This window comes from Peromyscus eremicus, chromosome 11 (genome assembly GCF_949786415.1).
Source record: "Peromyscus eremicus chromosome 11, PerEre_H2_v1, whole genome shotgun sequence".
Lineage (NCBI taxonomy): Eukaryota > Metazoa > Chordata > Mammalia > Rodentia > Cricetidae > Peromyscus > Peromyscus eremicus.
In genome coordinates, this window is record NC_081427.1 from 854,693 (window position 1) to 868,902 (window position 14,210).

The window sequence follows — 14,210 nt, forward strand, 5'->3', positions numbered from 1 at the left end:
GAGAACCCAGAGAACTTCAAGATGTACTGGGAAAAGCAGCAGGTGTAGGCTGTGAGCTCCAAATCCACTCACAGACCCTTCATGAGAGAAGACTATGGGCAGCTTGGGCTGCTGAGGCCACTGGGATGAGCATCATAGAGAGAGTAGCAAGCAGCCTCCTGGCACATTGTTTTGGACCACAACACTCCTGTCCACATAAGCTTCAAGGTGTCACCCTGGAGGAAGAGGAGGACACTTTGGGGTCTGCTCTGTTGTCTCTTAGGAAAGTGAGCATGCATTACTTATACTCCAGGCTTAGTTACAGAATAAACAGGTTTAATGGCTAACTGAACCTGACATTCTGGGAGTCCTGCAGGTCCTATGGAGCATCTGGCCTAACCTCAGGTAGGCTGGTAGATGCGGGTATTGAAGATGGACTCTGCAGTAGGCAGGAACTTGATGCCAGTTAGCAATTAACTGGGCTTCTTTAAATACATGGAGAAGTGCCTGGAGGAGAGCCTGCCTGCCCCAGCTTCCTCAGTCCAGCAGAGATTCCAGAGGGCCTACTGGACCAGTGTGCTGCACGGTGCCCACTGTACACCTCCACCTCCCGGCCTTACCCAGCGTGACTGCTCGGCATGGCACAGGCCTCAGGGATGGACCCACTTGTGGACACGGAGGACGAAAGGCCCAAGTGGGACAACAAGCTCCAGTACCTCCTGAGCTGCATCGGCTTTGCTGTGGGGCTGGGTAACATATGGAGGTTCCCCTACCTGTGCCAGACCTACGGGGGAGGTAAGCTGCCTGCTCACACCATGCCCTCACTCCGGCTTGTTCTGCTCTTGAGTGGCAACTGTCTCTTCTTGGAAATTATATTTTGCCATTATCCAAAGAATAGCCTAGTGTCTTTGAGTCAGTCCTGGTGTCCAACCTTCTGGGGTCTTAAACAAGGGTAGAATGTGACACCATTGCTGAGGATCACATCATGCCTTTGTCCTGGATGCAAGCAGCAGACTCTGGGTTCCCATCACCACCTTGGACTCAGGGTTGATGTCTTCCTGGTTCTTTGCATAATATTATAGCAAGCTGCTTGACTTCACCAATGATTCAACCCCAAAGCAGCAGGCCCTTGGTACAGCACAGGTCTGCAGGACACCTAGGACTATGAACACTATTTTATTGATCATTAAACTCTACCTACCAGTGTCTATTACTTAGTAAAGGAGCCACGTTGTACACCCCCCACATACACACATACACACCTCCCTCCCTCAGACAGCCGTTTCCTTTCATATAGCTACAATTTCAGGGCAGTCACACTGATATCTCTATACTAGGGGTGCAGGAGGAGGCAGACAGGCTGTACTATCTTGAGAGCTAACATGGAGCGTCTCCCCATAGGACAATTGTGACTTTGTGGGGCCAGGCTGGGACATCAGGCTGACCTGTTCCCCAGATTTTCTTAGCTTCGCGTGTGTGTGTGTGTGTGTGTGTGTGTGTGTGTGTGTGTGTGTGTGTATGTGTGTGTGTGTGTGTCTGTGTGTGTGTGTGTCTGTGTGTGTGTGTATGTGTGTGTGTCTGTGTGTGTGTCTGTGTGTGTGTGTCTATGTGTGTGTGTCTGTGTCTGTATGTGTCTCTGTGTGTGTGTGAGTGAGTGTGTGTGTGTGTGTGTGTGTGTGTGTGTGTGTGTGTGTGTGTAGACCAAAGGACAACATCAGCTGTTGTTTCTCAGGTGCTGTCTATCTTGCTATTTGATACATGGTCTCTCACTGACCTGGAATTTGCCAAGTAGGCTTTGGTGGGCTGTCCAGCAAGCTATGGAGATCTGTCTCTGTCTCTGTCTCTGTCTATCTGTCTGTTTCTCTGTCTCTGTCTCCAGAGCTGAGATTACAAGTGTGCACAACCAAGTCCAGCTTTTTACATAGATTCTGGGATTTGAACTCAGATCCTCAAGCTTGCAAGGCAAACATTTTAACCACTAGGCTATATCTTCAGCCTACAAGATACTACTTTAAAAAATAAGTAACAAAGGCTCTAAGGTCTGGGTGGGATCTCCATGTCACTCTGCCGCCCCTTTCTCTGGAGGGATTACCCAAGTGCATGCTGGGAACAAAACTTGCACTTAGACTGTTGTGAGCACTGCGTAAATGTCATCATTTTGTTAACCACACTGGTCAGCTGCAGGCATCTGGGGATATCTGCTCACCCGTCCTTGCAGGGGCCTTCCTCATTCCCTATTTCATCGCTCTGGTCTTTGAGGGAATCCCACTCTTCTACATTGAGCTTGCCATCGGCCAGCGCCTACGAAGGGGCAGCATTGGAGTGTGGAAGACCATTTCCCCCTACCTTGGTGGAGTAGGTATGCTCCCTTCCCAGCCCATGCCACTACTCAGGCTCCTTGGGGACCTCTTAAGTGGGGGGTGGGGCACACTTATGGTGAGGGACATGGCAGGCATAGGAAAACAGGGCAACGATTGTTAAAAAGACACAGAAGCTGCTGTGGCAGGTCACGTTTAAGGGGAGGATTCCATTTTATTCTCTGCCTGGCCTTGGGTGAATTACTGTGTCTGCAGGCCTGGGCTGTTTCTCAGTGTCCTTCCTGGTCAGCCTGTACTACAACACCGTTCTTCTGTGGGTCCTATGGTTCTTCCTCAACTCCTTCCAATACCCGCTGCCCTGGAGCACATGCCCATTGGATCTCAACAGAACAGGTGAGAACCCATGGGGAACTTGGAGGTTCCATGTGTGGCACTGGACAGATGCAGGTGGAGCTGCAGAGCACATACCTCAGGTCTCTCCCCTGAAGGGCACATTTGAAAGCCAGTCCTTCAGCTCTTGGCCTCTGACTACCTGCTGAGCCCAGAGCCATCTGGACAGATTTGTTCAGAGAGAGGCACCTGGCCTCTTGCAGAGTTCTTCACCTTAGCTGTGGTACCAAAGAGAAGCAAGGGAAGGTCCTGGGACTGAGGAGATAAATAGTTGATAAAGCGCTTGCCTCACAAGCATGAGGATCCAAGTGTGCTCCCCAGAACTCACGTTGCATGTGGTGGTGCGTGCTTACAATCCCAGTGCTGGGAAGACAGAGAAAGAAATATCCCTGGGGCTCACTGACTAGTCAGCCTAGCCTAATTGATGAATGTCAGGCCAATGAAAGATCCTGTCTCAAAGAAGAGGGATGGCATTTCTAATAATGATACCCAAAGTTATTCTTTGCCCTCCATGCACACATATACACACACCATATCCACACATATCCACACATACATACATACATGGACACACGGCTCCTGAGCCCAAAAGGGAGGCAGTATAAACAGCCCAAGTAGCCCTTTCAAGAGCAGCTGAGTGACAGGCCAGCTGTGGAGGGCCTGCCACGCTGGCACCTGTAGTTCACGGCTAATGCTTAGGGCACAATATGGACTGTCTCCCAACTCTGTGACTAACCAGTAACAGTGCTCTTGGCTCTAGGATTTGTGCAGGAGTGCCAGAGCAGTGGCACTGTGAGCTACTTCTGGTACCGGGAGACTCTCAACATCACATCTGACATCAACAACACAGGCACTATCCAGTGGAAGCTGTTCCTCTGCCTGATAGCCTGCTGGTCAACTGTGTACCTGTGTGTCATCAGAGGCATCGAGAGCACAGGGAAGGTGAGTTGCACTGCCTGCACACTGTGTGAGGAGCTCGTGTGCCAGAGATGCTTTCTAGAACTGACCCCTCCTGGTTACTCGGTCCTGCCTGTCCTGGAACTGACCTACATCTAATGGGGACTGACTTTCTTCTGTGTGTTCACACAGTGTGTCCGCCCTCCTCTGTGTAATATGTTGAATGTGTGCTCTTGTGGACAGCATCCTATTGGGTCTCTTTCATCCCACCCTGACCACTTCTGTGGGTCCTGCCAACCTCTGTTCCCATTGCTCTTTCTCTGGGAAGTTACATCCCACATGCTCTCCGTGGATTGCTACAGAGCTGCCAAGAGCACCAACTGACCCACCCCCATCCCACCCCTAATGGCCACTGACCCCAGGTAACCCGTGTCTTTAAGAACCTCCTCCGGTTTCTCTCCCCCATATCCCTCCCTGGCTTGGCACTGCTTTTGCTTCTAAAGTGTTAATAGCACAAGCATTGTCTGGCTCTGCTATGAAGAGGTGATTGTCTTTCAGAGACAGAGAAAAGCGGTACTACTGGTTACTGCAGTTCTCTGGAACGCCAGAGGGGGGCTTTGGAAGACACACACACACACACACACACACACACACACACACACACACACACCCCGGTTGTCATGCGCAGGCAGGTTGTGTTTAGGTGGCCATTTGGACCCTCACACCCTGGGCCTGCCTTTGACTGCTGGCTGCAGAGCTTCTGTACAGAATCCACACAGCTTGTCATGTTCTCAGCAAGTTCTTGAAAATGTACCAGCAGGTCCTATGGTCTGTTTCATGGGGCTTAGGCACACACAGAGATTATTGTGCCTTGCAGATCCTTTCCACATCGACACTTAGTGAGCAGAAGCTTGAAATACCAGCTGAGGACCAGCACTGACCCAGAGTAGGAGGGTAGAGTGTAGGCAGGTGTAGGCAGGGCCTAGCCCTGTGGCCAGCTGGAGTATCAGGGAAAAGAGGATGGTATAGAGAGGACACTGGCCACATACCAATGAGCCTAGAAAGAGGAACTGGAAGGAATTTGAAGAGAGGCTCAGAAGGATACAAGTCAGAAACAAGGCCGCCCAAGGAAGATGGAGGAACCCACAGCTATTGCAGAAGGGAGGCAGAGCAGGAGGAGGCTGGGAAGGCAGCTGTGGAGGGAGAGGCTGTGGGCTGTGGAAGGGGAGGGGGGAATTGAAGGGGGAGTCTGGGATGTGAGAAGGAGGAGGTTGGGGGATGGGAACAAAGGCTGGAAGTGGGTGAGGAGAGACTGGAGGGTAAGAGGAGGAGGCTGAGGGGTGGGAAAGGGAAGCTGGAGCAAAGGCTAGGAAGAAAAAGCCTGAGGAGAGGACCTCTTTGTAGGAACTTATCCTTGTTTTTGGGAGAGACCTGTGTGTCCTAGGACCTCAATGCTTAACTCAGTTGACTCCACGGGGCACAAATGTGAAAATGGAGCTACACGTGATGTTGGTCCTGAGTCCAAATCATGAGCCTGATCTTGCCTTGACCCCACATCCCCAAGTACCCACTGCTGGCCCCAGAGTACTGGGAGATGAGCTGCTCTTACAAAGGCTTTTTTTGTGACACAGGCCAGTCCACATTTCATACTTTGTTGTCCTCAGGCTATCTACTTTACAGCCCTGTTCCCTTACCTGGTGCTAACCATCTTCCTCATCAGAGGTCTGACTTTGCCTGGAGCAATAGAGGGCTTGACCTACCTGTTTACTCCTAATGTAAGTAGACCTTATGCACCCAGGGATCTTGGCCAGGGCATGTTGTAGTAAGGCTTGCCAAGTCAATGCAGAGTTAAGGCACCCACAGGATTCAGGGGAGGGGGAGCTTCATAGCTAGATGAAGCATGCAAGTCTTCCAACTGGGACAAGTAGATAACTGAGTGGGGAGACACATGACAGAAGTTGAGGCTCAATTGATTGCAGTGCTGGGAGAGGCTGACTGGGGACCAGGTGCCTCACACCTGGATCAGGTACTGACTGCTGCCCTGCTCCCCACAACAGGGAGATACAAGACTCAGGAGGCCTGTACCCAGAGCCTGTGACCTTTCTAGATAACCCCAAGATCCTGGGAATTTTTCAACACACTTCTCCTAGTGTGAGCATCATAGAAAGAGTGTATAAAGATAGTTCCTACCCCTCAGAGCACCTCAAGTTATCCTAGTGCCAGGCCTAGGAGGGTAAAGACTCAAAGCCCTGGGTCTGTAAGTTCTTGAGTCAGGGCCTTGTCAGAGTCATGTCAGATCTGGGTTGTGTGCTACCCCCAGGCCTGCTCACTTCTGAGATGTTAAAACAAGTGATGCCCTCCTGCTTATGAGTGTGTCAAATGTTATAGAATAGTCAGATGGACAAGCTGGAATGGTCTTCCCACTGCATTAATGAGGCCACCCCATTCATTCCAGATGAAGATTCTTCAGAACCCACGGGTGTGGCTGGATGCAGCCACTCAGATTTTTTTCTCCCTGTCCCTGGCTTTTGGAGGACATATTGCTTTTGCAAGCTACAACCCGCCCAGGTATGCAGCCTATTTGGGGTGTGGATGCCTTTACAGCCTCAGTATTGAGCCAGCAAACCTGAGACAGCAAATTGGAATCACACTGTTGGATAAGGGGAACCTCCTGTGAACTGCAAGTGGGAATTTCATTCTGAATAGAGGCTTTTTAAAGACTTCCTGAGTAACTATTACTATATTACTGAAGATAATGCAGGATATCCTTTAAAGGTTACCAGATTGGGCCTTGGTGGCAGTGTCTGGACTCCACCAAGTACTCCGCTCACCCAAGGCTGAACAGGGACGTAAGTGGTACACTACAAAAGCAATTGAAGATACTTCAAGAACTTGGCATCCGTTTTGAAACGGCACGCACTGCAATGGGAAGGCATGTGCCACGTGACACAGCAGACCACGGTCAGGTCCAAAAGAGTATGAAGATTTCACAAGTTATCTTGACATAGTGGCCAATAGCCTGAAGTTGATCAGGAAGGATTAACAGATGTCCTTGCGGAAGTATTCTTTGGTGGACTTTACGTGAGGCTTTGGTCCAGGAGAATCCCTGCCAGAGCGGCTATTAGGCAACTGTGCCTGAGCTCCCTTCTGTCATGATCTCCGGTTTTGCTTTTTGTTATGGCTGACACGGGCAGCTTCATTTTCTTCATGACTTATTTTAAATTACTTTTTATTTTTATTAACTTATTTTTACGTGTGTGGGTGTTTTGCCTACTGTGTACACATGGCCTGGTGCCAGAGGAGGTCAGAAGAGGCCAGATCTCCTGAAACAGATGTTACAGATGTTTGTAGGTGCTGAGAACTTAACTTCAGTCCTCTGCTAGAACAACAAGTATTCTTAACCACTGAGCTATCTCCCCAGCTCCAGCAACTTCATTTTTGGTGACAGCATTCATATGTCTTTCATACTGGGCAGGATGCTGGCCAAAATGTGCAAAACATATACATGGACCGTAAACACATATATGTAGTGTTAAACTTGCTGGTCTGGTGCTGACACACACAGATGCTGCTGCCAGATACCCAGTCTACACATAGCATCCAGGGTGCAACACTACTAAGCTAAGCCACTGGGGCACACTATGGCAGACTCTGACAAACCAACTTTATGTGGTCACCCACCTTTCTGTAGGACAGAGGAGGTCTCTGAGTGTTTGTAATAGCTTACTGGCCTGAATTCACTCAGAGTGCATTCTCCTTGGAGGTTAGTCTCAAAAACCTGCATTCATGCCCACCACCCCATTAATGCCCAGACCCTTGGTGGTTCCGAGCTGGGTTGTAGTGGAGGAGTGTGGAGAACGGCTGAAGTCATCCTGGGAGCATGAGATCACCCCCCCTCCACCCCATATCCTCCAGGTTCAGAGTGAGCATGCCTCAGGCTGTGGAGGTGCTAAGGAGGGAATTGTTGTTCCCATTTCCTCCCATAGGAAGCCTGGTTCTGACCTAGAAAGTCCCATGATGGCCATGTGCTTGTGTCCAGGAACAACTGTGAGAAGGATGCTGTGATCATTGCCCTAGTCAACAGTATGACCTCCCTGTATGCATCCATCACCATCTTCTCCATCATGGGATTCAAGGCGACCAATGACTATGGGAGGTGCCTGGACAGGTGAGCATAGGTGCTGTACTGGGCTTTACAGGGCAAAGTCATCAGACAGATGCCCACACTGGAATCCACATACACACAGAATGTGTGGACGTGTCCTACTTCCTCAGGGTCATGAGATGAACAGTGTCCTCTGAAAGTTCCTGTCTACTGGCAACCTCAGAATGTGGCTTTATTAGAAAGGGATCATTGATGGAAGTAAGATAGGAATTGAGATAAGGTAATCCTGGAGTAGGGTGATCCTAAAGCAATGATAGATGTCCTTATGAGTCAGAAATGGACACAGAAGAGACAGCTGTGACATAGAGGGCAGAGGCTACAATGCTACTGAGCAACGCCTATGGCCACTGAGTTCTAGAAGAGGCACACATTGGTTGCTTTTCTCATCACTGTGACAAAAATACCTGACAGAAATAACTTACAAAAAGAATTTATTTTGCTCATGGTTTTAGATTCTAACATTTAGAAAGTTCAGTCCATGTTCTTTTGGCCTCATATGCTTGAGTTGAAAGAACATCAGAACAGTAAGAGTGTATGTGGAGATTCCTCAACTCATTTTTTTTATTTTTTTTTATTTTTTATTTTTTTTTCCCTCAACTCATTTTGAATAGGCATCAAAGAAATAAAAAAGGATCCAGAGATAAGTTTTCCCAAGGATACACTTCCAGTGACTTACTTCCTCTTTAAGTTTCTAGAACCTTTAAAACAGTACTGACAGCATGGGACCAAGCTTTCACACATGACCATATGTGGGATGCTTTCTATTTCAATCATTACATTCCACCTCTGCCCCCAAAGACACATAGCTGTCTCACAATGAAAAATGCATTCAATCTATCTCCAAGCATCCTCAAAGTCTCAACAGTTGTAACGTTGCTTGAAAGTCGAAGTTCAAAGTCTCTTCTGAAAATGACACAAACTCCTAGCTGTAAGCAACTGTAACATCAAAAAGAAAGGTCTCTTCAAGATACAGTGGCACAGGAAACATTCTCATTTTAAAAGGGAGGATCAGCAGAATAGCAAAGAAGGATCAAGCCAAAGCAAGACCAAAAACTAGAAAAGACAAAAAAAGTGAAATCCTGCATCTCTGTGTCTGGTACACAGCACACACGTTAGTGAGAAATCCTGCATCTCTGTGTCTGGTACACAGCACACATGTTAGTGAGAAATCCTGCATCTCTGTGTCTGGTACACAGCACACATGTTAGTGAGAAATCCTGCATCTCTGTGTCTAGTACACAGCACACATGTTAGTGAGAAATCCTGCATCTCTGTGTCTGGTACACAGCACACATGGTAGTGGTATGAGTTCTAATAGGCTTCGGTAGCCCTGCTTTCATGGCCTTCCTAGTTGTAGCTCATATGACCTTTCTCTTATACCAGTTCTACTTGTAGTCTGCAGCTTTCCTTAGCAGAAACTCCACATTCTTGGTATCTCCAACATCTTGAAGTGTCCGTAGCAACTTAGGCTTCACCTTCACACCTTCCCACACTGTCTCCTCAGCAGCTGCCTGCAGGAACTTTTACCTCATTTCATTGCCTGGCTTCCCAGACTTTCCTTAGAATTCTGGGCAGAAGTCTTAACTGCCCTATAACCCCTATATTTTACGTGTCTGTAAAAGCAGCATCAAGTGTCTGATGCCAAAGTCTGCTACCTCCTTACTGCCAGATCCTTCACTGATGAGGCGGGAATCTGACTCTTCCTCATTCATACCCACAGAAGAGGTGCCCCTAGTCTTGGTCTACAGGTGGAAACAGCCTCCTCTGCCCAATGCTGGCCAGACACAGGCATCCACGGGACACCAAAGGGTCTAGAAAGGATGGAGTTCTCATCTGGGTGCTGCTATTTGTTCCAGAACTTCCCTGAAACATTGGAACACTTGCTGGCCATTGTAGAGCTTCCAGCCCCATCCTCACCAGCCCTTTTCTGCTCCTGCAGAAACATCTTGAGCCTCATCAATGAGTTCGACTTTCCAGAGCTTAGCATCTCCAGAGATGAGTACCCAGCTGTCCTCATGTACCTAAATGCCACTCAGGCTGAGAGATTGGCCCAACTCCCCCTGAAGACCTGCCATCTGGAAGACTTTCTGGATAAGGTACCCACAGGGACAGGACAGGAGGGCTGTCCTTAGGAAACCAGGGCCACATAGGGAGAATGCTGAGCGGCAAAAGTCTGGGAACCACAGAAAAGCACCTCAGTCCATCTGCATCTGGCAGACAGGACAACTTTAGTATGACAACATTGCTGGGACACAGAACATGGAGGAAGTAGCCACAGCCTTGTCATAGAGGCCAGTGGATGCTGGGGACCAATAGGCACCAGGCTAGGGATGACCACTCAGGGGGAAGATTCTCAGGGCAGTAGTTCCTGGCCCCTGACCCCAAGCCCATAGAGTCCCTGCTTAACTGCTAGATATTTCTTATTCAAGAAGGAAAGCTCCCTTCCCTCAGAAGTGTGTCTGTGGCCTGTTTTCCCAGAAAGGCAGGGTAGCACTTCTGACACCAGAAGGCAGGTGTTTATATAGGTCATGGTATGGAGTGTGTACATGTCACAGTATGGGACACACATGTTATGGTGGGTGTGAGGGTGCACATATGTGATGCTGTGGGGCATGCACATGTCACAGTGTAGGGTATGCCTATGTCATGGTGTGAGGCATGTGTGTATCATAGTGTAGAGTTCACATGTGTCATAGTGAGCATATATATGTGTCATGGTGTGGGTGCATATGTTCCAGTGTAGGTACACATGTATCACAATGAAGGTACGCATGTGTTACAGTGTGAAGCACAGACATGTCACTGTGTAGGGCACATGTGTCATGGTATGCATTGTGTATATGTTATGGTGAGCACACACATCATTGTGTATGCACATGTGTCACTGTGTGAGATGTGTACATGTTACAGTGGAGCATATTCCGGCAAAGGTATGGATGGAAGCACATGTGTAATGGTGTGGGTGTGTATGTGTTATGATATGAGTTGTGTGCTATGTACATGACCACAGCAGAGCCTCTGTGTTGCAGAGTGCCTCAGGGCCAGGCCTGGCATTCATCGTTTTTACAGAAGCAGTCCTGCACATGCCAGGTGCTTCTGTGTGGTCTGTGCTCTTCTTTGGGATGCTGTTCACCCTGGGTCTGTCCTCCATGTTTGGGAACATGGAGAGTGTCATCACACCAGTATTTGACATGGGGATCTTACCCAGAGGTATCCCTAAAGAAGTCATAACTGGTAAGTAGATGGGTGGAGGGCCTGTCCCCACTGCCCACCCTAGCCTTTTGTCCATCCCGCCCACTGTTCAACAGTCCATTTGGAAGCAGAGCTCTGGGGCCCATGTCTTGCGGAAGGCTGGACCAGGCTGACCTCTAGAGGTTGGGAAACCCCAGTGGCCCTGGGTTGGGGAATAGTGAGAAGGAAAGATTGGGGGAAGGAAGATAGGAGTGGGAGAAGGGAGGAGGAAGAGCTGACTTCCCCTCCCCCATCCCTGCTGCCTGGCAAAGTACTGAGCGAGATGGGGGAGAAAGGAACCAAGGGATGGAGCCAAGGAAACCTGAAAAGCCTGCTGCCGGGGCCTCCTGGTCCTCCACCGCACTCTCACCCTGCTTGCCTTTGTCCCCAGGGATGGTCTGCCTTGTCTGTTTCCTCTCGGCCATCTGCTTCACACTGCAGTCTGGGAACTATTGGCTGGAGATCTTTGACAGTTTTGCAGCTTCTTTGAATTTGATCATTTTTGCCTTCATGGAGGTGGTTGGGGTCATTTACGTTTATGGGATGAAGCGGTAAGTCGTTCCCATGCCCCATCTCAGGGCAGAGCAGGAAATGGAGTTGGTGGTGCAGCAGTACCCACAGCTGTCCGGATCCTGGGGAAAACTCTGAGATGGTACCCTAAGATCCAGGGTGGCCTCAGGGTGCCCACTGTTCTTGATTTTAAAGGATGGGCTGTCCAATGAGGCCACACAAGGGAGCCTGAGCCAGTGTCTTCTGCAGGTTCTGTGATGACATTGAGTGGATGACTGGGCGGCGGCCCAGCCTCTACTGGCAGGTGACATGGAGGGTGGTGAGCCCTACCCTGCTGTTCAGCATCTTCCTGTCCTACATCATCCTTCTGTCCCAGAGGCCACCCAGCTACAAAGCCTGGAACCCACAATATGTAGGTCCTTCCCATAAGGCTGTGGGGATCCCTCAGGCTTGACCTAGCATCCATGGTTCTACCCGTGGCTTAGATGATCTACACATGGTAGTGTAGTCTGACCACTTTGGTAACTGGGGATCTAGGTATGTAGGTAGATGGTTATCTATAAGGCCTGAGGATGTTGGCATTCCAAGTCAGGAGCTTTGGTAAGCGGAATGTAGATCTCAGTGGTGTCTAGACTCTAGGGCAGTGGTTCTCAACCTTTGGGTCACAACCTTTTGGGGTAAAATGACTTTTCACAGGGTCACCCAAGACCATTGGAAAACACAGCTATTTGCATTACTATTCATAAAAGTAGCAAAATTACAGCTTTGAAGTAGCAATGAAAAAATTTATGGTTGAGGGGTCACCACAACATGAGATTAAAGGGTCACAGCATTAGGAAGATTGAGAACCATGGCTTTAGATGCATCATAGGTCCCACTGGCCTCTTTCTTAGAGACATGGCCTCATTTCACTGTCTGTGCTTCAGGACAAGCACCCAGAAAACTGCTCAGTTTCTATCTATGACAAGATAAATGATGGACAGAGGGCATCTTATGACTATCAATATGGCCTCAGGCTTTTCACAGTCTCCTAAGGTGGGCTAGTGCCTTCCAGCTGTAACTCCTAGCCTTTACTCAACTGCTTGGTCCTTAGAGGCACACATACATAGTTCTGAACTTCAGCTGCATCTGTGTCTCTCATTATCATGAGAGCAATCCTCTCCCAGTCCATGCTAAAGAGAGACCCTAGCAGAGCAGCAGGGACCTGTAAAGGAGGCTGTACACTTAGAAAGCTTTCATGAGAACCGTCCCATTAGATGTACCTTCTACTTGCTCATGCAAACACACAGGAAGCATCTGCAAGCTGGGTGGGTGGTGTTGCCATATCACAGAGGAGAAAGATGGGGACCCAGAGTGACAGTTGTACAAAGCTGGCCTTTCGATGGTTCCCACTCTCAGGAGGGGCTGGGGTAGAGGAAGTCCTGGCCAAACTTTTTTCATTTCCCCCAGAATCTGTGAGCTTGCTGTGGTTTCAGGAAGTGGGGAGCGAAGTTGCCACTTAACTTGGTGGTGGTCAAGGATCAGCCTGGCTCCACTTGGAAATGGGTGGTGTAGGCCCTGCTGGGACACATATCTGATCATGCCCTTCTGTTCCCACAGGAACATTTCCCCTCAAGAGAGGAGAAGCTCTACCCTGGCTGGGTGCAGATCATCTGTGTGCTCCTGTCCTTCTTGCCCTCACTGTGGGTCCCAGCAGTTGCTCTGGCTCATCTATTGTACCAGCGCAGGCAGAGGTGAAAGGATACACATCTGGAAAGTGGTCTGAAGCCTCAGGAGAGCAGAGGCTGCTGAAGGGCAGAGCCAGGGTAGACCAGGGTGGGGAGGTAGACTTGTGCTACTCAGACCCAGCCTCATTACACGCTGTCCCCGACTCAGACCACGTGATTATTGCTTTCCCAGCTTTCAGTATGGTGGAAGACTCATAGGTTCAGGGTAGCTGCATGTTGTCCAATGGGTATCATCAATCCATGCTGAGTGGGGAAGCCCTGAGTGTACTTAGTTGGCAGTGGCAGGACTGTGGAATCCATTTTCTATGAGTGGTCTCCACATTACTAATTCTAGAAATCCAGCCCTAATGCTGGTCTTCAAAGAAGAGCTGAGCTCAGTGGGAGGAAACTGATGGGCAGGAAACCTCTTCCTCCTTCCCTATCAGCCTGAAGTTACCACATCTGTGAAGAGACCCACAAGTGCAGATTAGAAACCATTAGAGAACCCCCTATCACATGTCTATGACCAGTGTCACAGGGGTGAGGTGGGGCGGTCACAAGCCAAAGAGGTACCGACTGTATCACTGATTCACCATACATATTGTCATTTTGTTTTTTAAGCGTCTAATTTTTGCTTGTCAAGAAAGAGCAGAAAGGCTACTGTAGGTCAGTCAGTTTCTACTCTCTTATGAGAGTGATAATCATTTATTCACTCACATCTGTTCACTCACTGTGACACTTTACTGCCCAGTCCTCTGCAGCCTGCAGGCAAAGCCATGACTTCAGAATCACAGAAGGGCTTTTTCTCAGTTCCTCAGTGCTCAGGGACCCCTTCCTCTCTCCCTTTTGTCCTCTTGTTTTCTGCCCCTTATAGCAACACTGTGAAATCAGGGTCATCTTTGAAGCCTGGAGCCCTGGACAAAGATGTCCACTTCTGATTAGTCCCCATAGAGCCATCTACACCAACTAGTGGCTTTGTGATGTCAGTAACTGCTCAGACACAACAGACTATGG

At 49.1% G+C, this 14,210-nt stretch overlaps 1 protein-coding gene across 4 annotated transcripts; it reads left to right on the forward strand.

Moving 5' to 3' along the window:
* The first annotated feature begins 617 nt into the window (after positions 1–617).
* Slc6a18 (solute carrier family 6 member 18) lies at positions 618–13,255 on the forward strand. 4 transcript variants are annotated; one of them, XM_059276628.1, is made up of 12 exons: positions 618–774; positions 2,198–2,338; positions 2,553–2,690; positions 3,448–3,629; positions 5,249–5,359; positions 6,040–6,152; positions 7,624–7,752; positions 9,689–9,845; positions 10,779–10,983; positions 11,372–11,531; positions 11,740–11,902; positions 13,090–13,227. In XM_059276628.1, exons 1-12 carry the CDS (start codon positions 618–620, stop codon positions 13,225–13,227), a joined length of 1,794 nt encoding a protein of 597 aa, XP_059132611.1. The 4 variants fall into 4 exon arrangements, with proteins under 4 accessions (XP_059132611.1, XP_059132612.1, XP_059132613.1 ...); XM_059276629.1 differs by having other exon boundaries at positions 10,779–10,980; positions 11,399–11,531; XM_059276630.1 differs by lacking the exon at positions 11,740–11,902 and having other exon boundaries at positions 13,090–13,255.
* Positions 13,256–14,210: the final 955 nt, after the last annotated feature.

Excerpts from the sequence above, each read along its gene's own strand:
- Slc6a18 (XM_059276628.1), top strand. The coding sequence starts at position 618 with ATGGCACAGGCCTCAGGGATGGACCCACTTGTGGACACGGAGGACGAA. Across the intron at positions 2,691-3,447 it reads ATTGGATCTCAACAGAACAG|GATTTGTGCAGGAGTGCCAG; the intron begins GTGAGAACCCAT and ends TCTTGGCTCTAG. Across the intron at positions 5,360-6,039 it reads CCTACCTGTTTACTCCTAAT|ATGAAGATTCTTCAGAACCC; the intron begins GTAAGTAGACCT and ends CATTCATTCCAG.